The sequence below is a fragment of the Colletotrichum fructicola genome, assembly GCF_000319635.2.
Source record: "Colletotrichum fructicola Nara gc5 chromosome Unknown KSG_Nara_v1_contig01, whole genome shotgun sequence".
NCBI lineage: Eukaryota > Fungi > Ascomycota > Sordariomycetes > Glomerellales > Glomerellaceae > Colletotrichum > Colletotrichum fructicola.
In genome coordinates, this window is record NW_027094051.1 from 3,044,555 (window position 1) to 3,055,237 (window position 10,683).

The 10,683-nt window shown below is 55.3% G+C and overlaps 2 protein-coding genes across 2 annotated transcripts; one reads left to right on the top strand and one right to left on the bottom strand.

Moving 5' to 3' along the window:
- Positions 1-7,916: 7,916 nt before the first annotated feature.
- On the top strand, positions 7,917-8,546 carry CGGC5_v000886 (uncharacterized protein; the record flags this gene model as incomplete). Its single annotated transcript, XM_032020050.1, has 3 exons — positions 7,917-7,958; positions 8,028-8,355; positions 8,407-8,546. The coding sequence occupies 3 exons, from the start codon at positions 7,917-7,919 to the stop codon at positions 8,544-8,546; spliced, it is 510 nt and encodes a 169-aa protein (XP_031882798.1).
- A 559-nt stretch (positions 8,547-9,105) lies between these two features.
- Positions 9,106-10,592, bottom strand: mob2 (Maintenance of ploidy protein mob2; the record flags this gene model as incomplete). The annotated part of the gene is made up of 5 exons (XM_066150733.1): positions 9,106-9,646; positions 9,700-9,811; positions 9,866-10,224; positions 10,452-10,456; positions 10,521-10,592. 5 exons carry the CDS (start codon positions 10,590-10,592, stop codon positions 9,106-9,108), a joined length of 1,089 nt encoding a protein of 362 aa, XP_066009790.1.
- Between the last annotated feature and the right edge of the window lie 91 nt (positions 10,593-10,683).

Consider the following 10,683-nt stretch of genomic DNA (forward strand, 5'->3'; position numbering starts at 1 on the left):
GAAGAGAAAAGTCGGTGGCTGGGAAACAACATCCGGAAACCTTTTCAGCGGCGCCGGTGATGCCCAAGCCGGAGTGTCAACACCAAACCAGCCACTCAGCCTGGAGAGACGCGTGAGCCCCAGCTCCACTGTGCTTCATGGCCGCATACTGCGCGGCCCATCGTCAGCTGTGAAGACCCTCCCTCTCCCTCTCTGCTTTGTCGGTGTGCCATGCGCCATGGTGCTTGTTTGGGCCTCTCTGCTCGTTTCTGTCCGTCTCCGTTGGTAGAGGCTGAAGAGGGGCAACTGAGCGAGAGGCCTCGATGTACCTCGACACCCAAGATCGCAGGCCGGATACCTCGCCTGCCTGCGGTCTCCCCTCATGCTGCCCCTCGGGATCGAGTCTCGAGATGTCGTGGTCTGCTGCCGCAGGGCCCGTGGTCGATTCATGGCAACGCGTTTCGCGTCCTGGAGCGCGCCAGACGATCCGGCCAAGCCCGCGACCGCTGCAGGATTCGCGACGTCACGAATGTTCATCGGAGACGTGATTCATGCGCGACTCCACCGAGGGGCCCGACCAACGCTCTCTGCGCATTCTGTGAGGTCGAAGGAGAGAAGACGCCCTGGCGATGGCTGCAGCATCGCCCCCAAGCTGCCTTAGGGCCTGAGGTTAGTAGCTCTTTCCTGCGCAGTAGCTTTGCAGTGCAGTGCAGAGTAGCGTTTCTGGGCCCAACCCAGCACACCTCACCCAGCTAGTACGATGTGAATACACACTATCCATGGATGGAGGCAGGTGGACCTGGAGACCGCACTTGCCTTACCTTACGGTCCGCCGTAGCCCACCGTCTCCTCACCTTCTGGAAAAACTCGGCCGCCGCGAAAGCCGGAAGGTGGAAGGAAGGATGGAAGGTGGAAGCCGCCCGTGCACGGTGCCGCCCATCAATGGCGCCGTTTGAAAAGCGGGGCGCCCATAAAACGACCCGTTAATGGGCCGCCGCCGTCCCCGTCATTAGCCAATCGTCCAAGTGAGGCGAGCGATTTCTGCTACCGCACCAGAGTCGCGACCTCTGACATTCATGGATTCTGCCCACGACCGTACCTGACAGTCGACTAGCATCGACCTTCGAACCGCCCTTAGCCGCATCAATCCAATCCTCCTCCATCCATCGCCGAATCTTCCAGTGAGAATCTCACGCACTCGCTCTCCTCCTTGTCGCCCTTGTCGCCCTTGTCGCCCTTGTCGCCAAGGTACTTCACCACCTCAACACGACAACGAGCCATCCGAGGTACCTTACTCAACTTGTTGGTTGCCGCATGGCCGATGGCCGAGGCCTTCGTTCGTGACAATCGCGCCTAGAGAGCTGTGTACAGCTACAGCTGCCAGCCTACGGCGACGGCTTTCGCATCCAATACGTCGATTCTCGCCGTTGTCTCCTGCGCGTTCCTGGCGACAGAGCCCAACCTGTTGGCTAGACCAGACCACCGGCCCACGACCCCTAATCTGAATGACTTGATATCTGAGCTACAGCCTCAGACCGCCAGAAGTCGTCATTATCATTGGGAGACGCCGCGTGCGACACATCTCGACTGCGACATCTCCCCCAGTTGCGCCCAACGCCCGCATTCGGCCTGTCACGTTGGCTCGGATTATCCACACGGAATTCTCCCCGCCCTCTTCAACACTGATCTCGTTGCCTCATCGTGCTTTCTCCTGCGCCTTGCATGAACGAGGGGCATCATCATTGCGTTCCTGGGCCTCTAACACGGCCGCTCTGTCATTTTCTCTCGCCTTGCCTTGCTCCGCCTGCCAAGTCCACCGTCTCGAAAGGCACGGCTGACCTCAACCTCGTACCTAAACGTACGTTGTTGCCCAACGACACGGCTCGATCGAGATCGGTTGGTAATCAGCCTCGGATGACTCCTTCTGCCTTCCAACTCTTTCGTTATTTCTTCTTTCCATATACCCTAAGGTACTTCGGGAACGGAGAAATAATCCATCGACTGACTCAAAGCCACATTCATGCCCGTCGCTCCATCGGCAGTTGGAATAGGCTTGGTGTTGCCGCGCAAGTTCGGTTCCTAGGGTTAGGTCGCTCAGCCCTCGCGATGCCCAGGAACTAGCTGGTTTGAAGCAAGAACAAAAGTTCGCACAGTCCGGCCGTTCAGCAACCACTTGCTTCTCTGCTCGTTCTCCCGAGAAAACCATCCAATTTCCTACAAGGTCAATGGCTGATGACGAGAAGAAATATCTCGTTCAGCCACTATTGAGATGGTCTACCGACAGGGCTGACCCCAGCGGGGCATCTGAACTTGAGACCACCCCTGTTCCCTGGATATTCGGTTTAGATCCAAGACTGTCTCTTCCGAATTAGCATCCCGGTGAGGATCCCCGGTCTCACCTCATCTCACGAGTGAAGGGTTCCCAGCTCAGGTTTACAGCCGATGTTTGCGAAATACCAATATGTCGGAGAGCAAAACCTCCCTACGCGGCCTCGTTGATGATGGAGGAGGCTGGACCGATTGATCACCATGTCAAGTTTCTTTCTTGACTCGATAAGATGACGGTCGTTCCAACTTCCAGTCCGTTTTGTCGGTGAGCCCCCCCACCGGCAGCTTAAGCTTCTCATCCCCGGGATCCACTCCGGAGCTGCTCTCAGACATTTTTTCCCAGCTTTGAAGTCGGAGATTGAACTTCAAGCGATGGATCTGGGACCCCCCGTCGCGCGCGTGCTCATGATGCGATTCCGCGATCCACCGCCTCCGTTTCACTCTTCCGACGTCATCCAGAGTCCTGGGTCCGTCTGGGTCTCTTCCCCCTCATTCATCCCTCATTCATCAGCCTCCCTGTCAAAGGAGGAGCGCAACCGATGCGCGCACGGCGTCGCCTTCTCCTTGGAGGCTCGCGAGAGCTGGACAGAGCTGTATCCCCGACAATTGACCTGCTGGAGCTTGGATCAATTCGGTTCCAGATTCCATTCATGCACACGCCCAGGGTTCCCGCTCTGTTGCAAACAAGGTGACTGAGACTGGGCTCTCGGAACCGCTCCCCGTCCACAAAATTCTACGCCTCCATGGCGGTGAACGGACGCCGTGCATCACCCCAATCCACCTACGGCTATCATCCCGCCCGAATAGAAGTCTCGAGAGAAGGAGGGAAGAAAAAAAAACTTCACCAGTCCCCAGAGCAAATGACTCCTTCGACGTGAAAACTCTGCTGCCTTCTGGGCGTCGGTGCCAGTCGGTGCGCGCGTCCTATCAGTCAAGGATGATATCACGAACGGAGTGGAAAGCGTGGGTACCCGCAACAGGATCTTGTCAGCCCGTCACTCGTCACTTCTCAGCATGCCTCTCCACAAAACGCGAGCGGAAACTTTACGGCGCATCGCAAAAAACCCGCCTGCCTACGCATGCGTTATCGACGGCCCCCAAATGGGCCCTCCTTTTGGAGATCAAGATCCTGTAGCACGACAATCCGACAACCGTTGACACCTCGGCTCATGTGCATTTGCCACGGCGCAGATGCAGGACGCGGTTGGGGCGCGTTATAGAAGTCGGCCAACATCATCACCGCTCATCGCGCGTCGTCCCGTCGAACAATTCTTTGCGAGCATCGACAGATTTTCATCAGGTGGCCCAAGGTGCTTTCCCAGCTTCCAATTGTCGTCGTATCCTTGCAATAGTACAGGGAGCTGGGTTCTGGATTAGGGCAAACCTACCAATGCCTCTCATCGCCCGTCAATTCCAGCCAGCCCGGGCAAACAACCTTTCAACCAGCCACTTCCATCGTCTTCCTTTCCGTCGCCCTGGTGGACGACGACGGCTTCTCTGGTTGTTGGAAAGTTGACTCATCGTACCCTGCCCAAAGGGTTGGGCATGGTTGCTTCTGCGTCTCCACTCTTTTCCCATCTTGTCGTGCCTGGCAGACGCCTCACAGCTCGATCCCAGGTTGGCGGTGAAGGATACCTACACGGGCTGGCTCAGGGATTCCCTCCTTTCCCCCTCCTCCTGTCCCGCGTTTCCGAATCCGGACCCCTTGCACTGCACTTTGCCCGCCAAGCCAACCCGCCCTGGGAAGGGAACTTCGAACGTCGTTGGTGGCTTGAGTTAAAAACAGAATTCGGGGCCTGGGCTGCTGCCAGCTGCGGGACCACTCGTCTGTACGTTTGACGGATATTCTGAAACGGAGCTTGTGTCTTGTTGCATACGCAGCACCACCACGGCCGCCGCAACGCACCGCCGCGGGCACTAAGGCTATCCGGAATACCCTGATGATCAATTTTTCCCTCATCGACGGGCCTGCAGAGCGAGATGCAACGGGATGCGCACCCCCACTAGTCATACGACTGAGACTTCTCGACGTCACGGGCGCCACGACGCGGGAGAGAGGGCGAAGGGCACAGTATCGCTCGGGTAAGGCGGTCGACGAATTTTAAAATTAATAAGGCAATGATTGCTATACGGAGGCTTTTCGATAGCTCTCTTTCCGGCTTCTTGGCTCCGAACGCCGCCGCGATCGTGTTTGTGGGTTTTGGGTTTTAGTCATGTTCCCTCCCCCTTCACCATAACAACTGGCATCGCGGGTAACGATAGAAGGTGATGGTGATTTTTGGAAATTGCAGGATGAATGTACGTCCAGTTGTCACCAATTACCGCCTGCGCAAATGATATCACATCTTGGGAGGGGAAAAGATACCAAATGTTGATTCCAGATGCGGGTTCGGGTTTGATGGCCGGACTAGCCGCGATATTCCCAACCCGCGGCCCAAGTCTCTCTCCATTATCTCTCTCAAACAATGGCGCCATGGCCGGCCCCCCATCGTACATGCTTCTCACGATTTCCCGTTCTCAATTATAGGAAGGATGATAGAGCAGGATGGGCACGTGTTGGGAGCAAAACCCCAGCAAGGGCCAACATCGGATCGGCGCGCGCGTGTGCCTCTGTGCGGGCTATGTTTCGTGATGATTGAACTACCTTTCTGTGTGTCGAGTGAGGGTAGGGAAGGGCGGGCGAACTACTTCGGTCCGGTTCGTCGGCGGGCATTGCGTGCTTTCTGTCAGTGTATCATGACATTTTCCCACGGGGATGCTTGTCCGTTTTGTCTGCCCATTGCTCCCTGTCAGTAAACATCCGAGGTCTCTCTCTCTGGGTGACGGCGAAGGAGTGTCCGCTGTCTGACTGTGATTCCTTCTTGATTGCGGTGATTCTAGATTTGCTATGATTGATGGTTCTCGGACTGAGATATACGATGTTTGATCCAGAAGAGATACATGTCTCCTCGGTGAGATGTGATTCTCTCTGTGTGGCTTTGAGATCCACCCGACGGTTTTGTCTCCTTCGGTCCCAGGAATGGAGTGAGACTCCCGGCGGAGGGAATGCCAATCGGGTCGGCTTGCCGTAAACTACTTCATGTCTGGACATCCATGACTCCAAGAGGAGATCGTTTTCGCCAAAGTTCGGATGCAGCGTTCCCCTCGCAGCTATCCTTTTTCAGGCCAAAGTTTTGGTAAGGTTTTCGGATGTTAGTTGGACATGGAAATTTCGCATTATGGGGAAATCGAGATTGACGCCGTCCGCTTCGTTTACCTATGGTTTCTCTTCTGTGAAGAGGCTGGATTGAGGTTGCTCAGGTGTGTATTAAGACTCGAGAAAGGGGAACTGCGTAACTCCCCGTGGGATCATGGTTCATAGAGGCAGGCTTTGCGTGTGTAGATGTGATAAATCTACGCATGTTCTTCTTCATGGAAGGTTACCAAACGTTGTTGAAAATTGTGTTCTGGGTTCTCTGTTTCCCATATTGGTGCTTGGTGTCGTTGCTGATGTTGTTGCGGTGTGGGTGTCGGATGAGTCATACCTCGATGAACTTGGCTGAGACGGGAACTCATCGCCACGAGGAAGTCAGGACGGCTAAAATGAGATAGACTGATTTTCAAAAGCGCTTTTATGAGAAACAAAATGTTTCAAAATTTCAGAAGATGAGTTGTGGGATGTAGCCTAGTTCATTCATGTCAAGGGGAAGCTCTGCTACGTCTGCAATAATAAACGTGACTGCAACTGGACCTTTGCGCCCTGATATTTCCACCGTTACAACTCTCCTTAGCCAAAACGAACCGCTGACTGCAAACTTTAACTGTAGAGAGTCGCTGAACGGTTCGTAAAAAGTCGTTCGCAGTGGCGCCGGAGTTGGAAGCCTGTCTTGAGACACCCGCCTGCCTGCTTCTCACCGTCCTCCACGAGCTAGAAGTCTTTAAACCCGCACCGTCCCGGTTGATACTATATCGTATAGTTCACATCCGCTCGATTTCCCAAACGGTCGAGGCCGTTTTTCTCTCAGCTTGGTCAATCCGCTGGTTCCACAGTTGAGTTTCCCATACCCCAGAACCGTCCGTTCTCTGGGAAGCCTCGAGATATATGTGCGCCCCGAGCGTTCGGCATCTGTTCAAACTCTGAAAAATGACATGGACGGGACCCTCGGGAGTGCGATATCCTGACTCAGACGGGAACGGGCTTTTCCCCAACGACAGGTCATAGCTCTTGTCCGTCTCTCGCTAGATAATTCGGATCGTTCGCGGAGGAGTAGTCGTCAGCATATGGAACTCCCTCAGTGATATGTACGAAGTCAAAAGGAAAAGAAGATAGACTTCTTCCCGACAGGTTTATCACGCGTGTCTGACCCCGCGTGGTGTGAAAAGCATGCCGCCCTCCACAACTCTTTTCTTTTCAATTCCGATCCTTTGGGATATCAATATCGATATCTTGGGGCCAAATACGCGGTTAGAGTATCGGATATAGACTTTGAAGAACGCGATCTCCCTTATGATGCGCCGGTATCGAATTCCATCCCAAATCGACTCCGTCACTGTCCTTGTAGCCTCTACACTACAGCTCCGTCTTACATCAGCCCAGTTCCCCATTCCATCAAGCCTCCGGTCCGCGCTGGACCAGAGACTTTGCGTCCTCTTCAGATCGCGTGGGAACAGCTCTGCGGTAGGAGCTCTGGGTATTGGAAACACGAACCCGTCCAATATCAACCTTTTTCTCGGCGGCCAGTCCGGATCCCAATTGAACCAATGAAGCAACACGTCCCGTCAGATCTCTCATCTCAGATCACCCTCCCTCACTTCAAGCTTCCCCGAAACTCAATGTCACGCGTGCCTCTAAGGCGGCATTCTAGAATGGATCAAGATTGTGTAATGTAATCAGAAAGTAAGCAACCAAAAAAGCTAGACGTCACGATTGGGAAAGCCCAACTGCACATATTCGATGTCAACCATTGCGCAAATCGTCCCAAACATGACAGACTTCTTAGAGGTTGCTTACACACGACGACGAACGGACGTTGAACAGACCACATGTGGCCACACCCCCAAGACCTTCGGTTCGTGATTGCCATAGTGAGAAAAACGTTTGCGCCTGGCGCCATGAACCCCGCCACGTGAAAAAGACAACCCACGAAGCTCAGATATTCTTCTTTCACTAACCCCCCCAAACAATGTCCCGGTCGAGGGTTGACGGGAGCTTACACCTGCATCCATCCTGCAGCTATTCGATTGGGGGAGAAGACACAGGCGCATGACGCCTGTAAGCTAACGCTGCAGCACGCAGGCAATAAATGACACCTCACTTGTGGCTGATTGACGCAAATCAGATACAGTCTCGGGTCACAGGAGGAGAACGCAAGATGAGGGGGTGGATGGAAGGAAGGATGGATGACGGAAAGGAGGAGGGGGGAAAGAGGAGCGCAACCGGTCGGCACGAGGGGAAACTCTCGCGATGGCATCATTCCCATCCTTCTAGAACACTCATGCCTACTGCCCCCGATAGAAGCAGACTTTTCCATCATTGAGAGAATCCGACATCTTTTCTGAAAGTCTAACTTCCCCAACTTCCAATTCGTCCTCCCCGACCAAACGCACTGGAGCTCTCTCCCACCTCGAAAATGTCAAACTTCCCCAAGCTAATCCCAGCCTTCACCGTCCAGGTAAGAGACATCTCCAAACTCAATTGCAAGCATCACAGCTCCGAACCGCCCGTTGAAAAAAACCACCAGATTCACCTCGGCACCCCCTCCCCAATCGGCACCCTCGCCCACGGGCCCTCCCAGCTCCACGCTCCCTTCCTCCCGGACGCGGGCGCTCTCGTCTCCGAGCCGGGCTACCCGCTCCGCATCGACGCCGTCTTCCTCCACGGCTCCGACTTCCTCCGCTTCGACCCGGACGGCAACACCGCGCGCCTCGAGGTCGCCAGCGCGCTGCGCGACAGGGCCACCGGCGCGGTGATCCGCTTCGACTACACGGGCACGATCGACATCTCGGGACCCGCGGGGAGGGTGTTGAAGGATCTCCCGGGGGCGGCGACGACGGAGTTCGGGGATGCTTGTGGGTTTTGCTGCTCGGTGTGTAAGGAGTTGAGCTAACCGGGTCGCGCAGTCACTTCCGCAAAGTTCGAGTCCGGGCACGAGGCGTTGAGGGAGCTGCAGAACAAGATCTACGTTGGGTCCGGGCGGTTCGTGCTCGAGGAGGGGAAGCCGATTGTGGTGGAGTACAAGATCAGCGAGGTCGTAGCCTGAGCACCTACGAGGCATCACGGGCGCCAATGTTACGGAGGTCTTGTCAACTTGTGCATGTGGATTTGCCTGAAGGGGAAATCTTTCGTCTACTTTCTTTCAACCTCCCAAGAAAGCCCCCTCCCTTCCTCCCTCCGAAAACAAGAACCATGTCATGCGAGACGAAAACACCGTCCTCTTCCTCCTGTGCTGCGTTTTCTGGGAACTCTGAGACTGTGAGTGTGACGACGTTGCCTGCCTGGCCGTGTAGCAAAATCCGAAACTCCCAACATACAGCCCTCTGCTGCAGCAAATGCAATGCGTATTTGTGTAAAATGTGTTTGTCTGTGTAGTTGTAGTAGTCCTGAACCTTCGTTCTATCCACTTTGTGGGAATCGAGGGGCTGGCGGCTAGCGCGCGTTGGAATCGAAAAAGGATAAGAAAAGGCCGCCGAGCAGTCGATTGAGTTGACCAAAAGTGATGCGTACTCAGAATGCTCACACCCAGGCCGTCATAAATGCCGTTCCAACGTCAACGTTCCCTGGCCACATGTGCCCGTTCCGGTCGTTTCGCCCGCACATATTTAGACGCCAGCCAGCTGCATGAGGCGTTCGCCGGCTCTGAGGTTGGCGTACTCGTAGGCCTTGGACTCAGCAGGGAAGGTACCGTTCGCGGCCCAGAGGTCGATCAGGGGCTGCATGGGCTCGAGCTCGTGGGGCTTCAGCATATCCAGGGCGGTGGCGGTAAGGATGAAGTGGCTGAAGCAACTGTTTAGGGACTTCTCCAGGTTCAGGTGGTAGAAGGGCTCGGTGAAATGGGCCCAGTAAAGGTGAGCGTAGACGCGGAACATCTGGCGGAAGATCGTCTGGCATACGTCGATGAAGTTCTGGGGAAAGCCGGAGCGTTTGCCGATCCAATCGGGCTCACCCGGGTTGGTGAGCTGGGAGAGGGGCGTCGTTGTGATGCTGGGGTTGTGCGCGTAGGAGACGCCCGAGGGGTCGGTGGGGAAGATGTTGGTGTCGTCGATCTTGCCCGAGATCCATCTCTGCATAAGAGTCATGTATTCAGCGGCGGGAAGTTCAACGGGCTCTCTGCGGCTGTTGAGCCAGGTGAAGGAGTGGTTACTGTGATATGTCAGAAGGTGAGTGAGTGGCAGTGAGATTTGAATCAGACTTACGTTCCAGCAGACATCCTCGGGCAAGTTGATGCGTTGCAGATGGTGGTTCCATCCTCCTCCTTCTCGTGAAGGACGCGGACAAAGTTCCAGAGGTTTCTGTAGTGCTCGACAACTAGAATCCGGTAAGCATCAACACAGCGACATAATGGCAGCATAATCTACGCACCCTGATGCGCGATCCACTCGCCCTGCTCGACCGTCTTTGGCCTTGCACTCAGGGTCATGAAGTTGCCCTTGACAATGTGCTTGCCATAGTTGGAGTTGAGCCAGATCGGCATGGGCCGAGGCAGGTGGTATGAACCGAGGATGTCGTCGCCGTTAGCCATACCGCCCTGAGCATCCATGCCAATAGTCTGAGCAAGAGAAGGGGAGTTGGGCAAAGGCGGGACACTGGGCGCCCTGACAGAAGCTTGGCTTTGAGGTGCCTGCGCAACGGTAGGTGATGAAGGCTGGCCGGCGGTTGAAGACGTGGGGGACTTGTTCTGTCCAGGAGGTTTAGCGGCGGCACCCCGGAAGCGGGCGTTGCTGTTTATCGATGCCAGGTTAGCGGGCGAAAGGTGAGGATTAGGATAAGCAACGCAAGGCATAGAAAGGAATCGAGCATGATGGTAACGTCGACCACTAGGCCGATGACAAGGGGGTACCAAGGCCCAAGAGCCTGCTCCAGCCATGCTGAGAGTATCTGACTGAGACAAGGCATAGCATGGAGCGGGGCTGTTGACAAGCTAGGGATGTCTAAGACCGTTGCTGACCAGGGCTGCCGGGTAAGGCCGATGCCTGAGCGGGGCCAAACGGTGTTGCGTTGATGGAATTCGACGAACAGACAGCCAGCCGCACAGATATCGCGGCGGTGTATCTTGACAGTAGGCCAGGAGCTGCCTCAGCCTCGTCATTAAAGTTCCCAATGGGATACTTCGACAGTTCCTTTGTTGCTGTTGATTGAAACTGGTGATGTCGCCAGGCTACAGGTATCGAGGAGCGGGG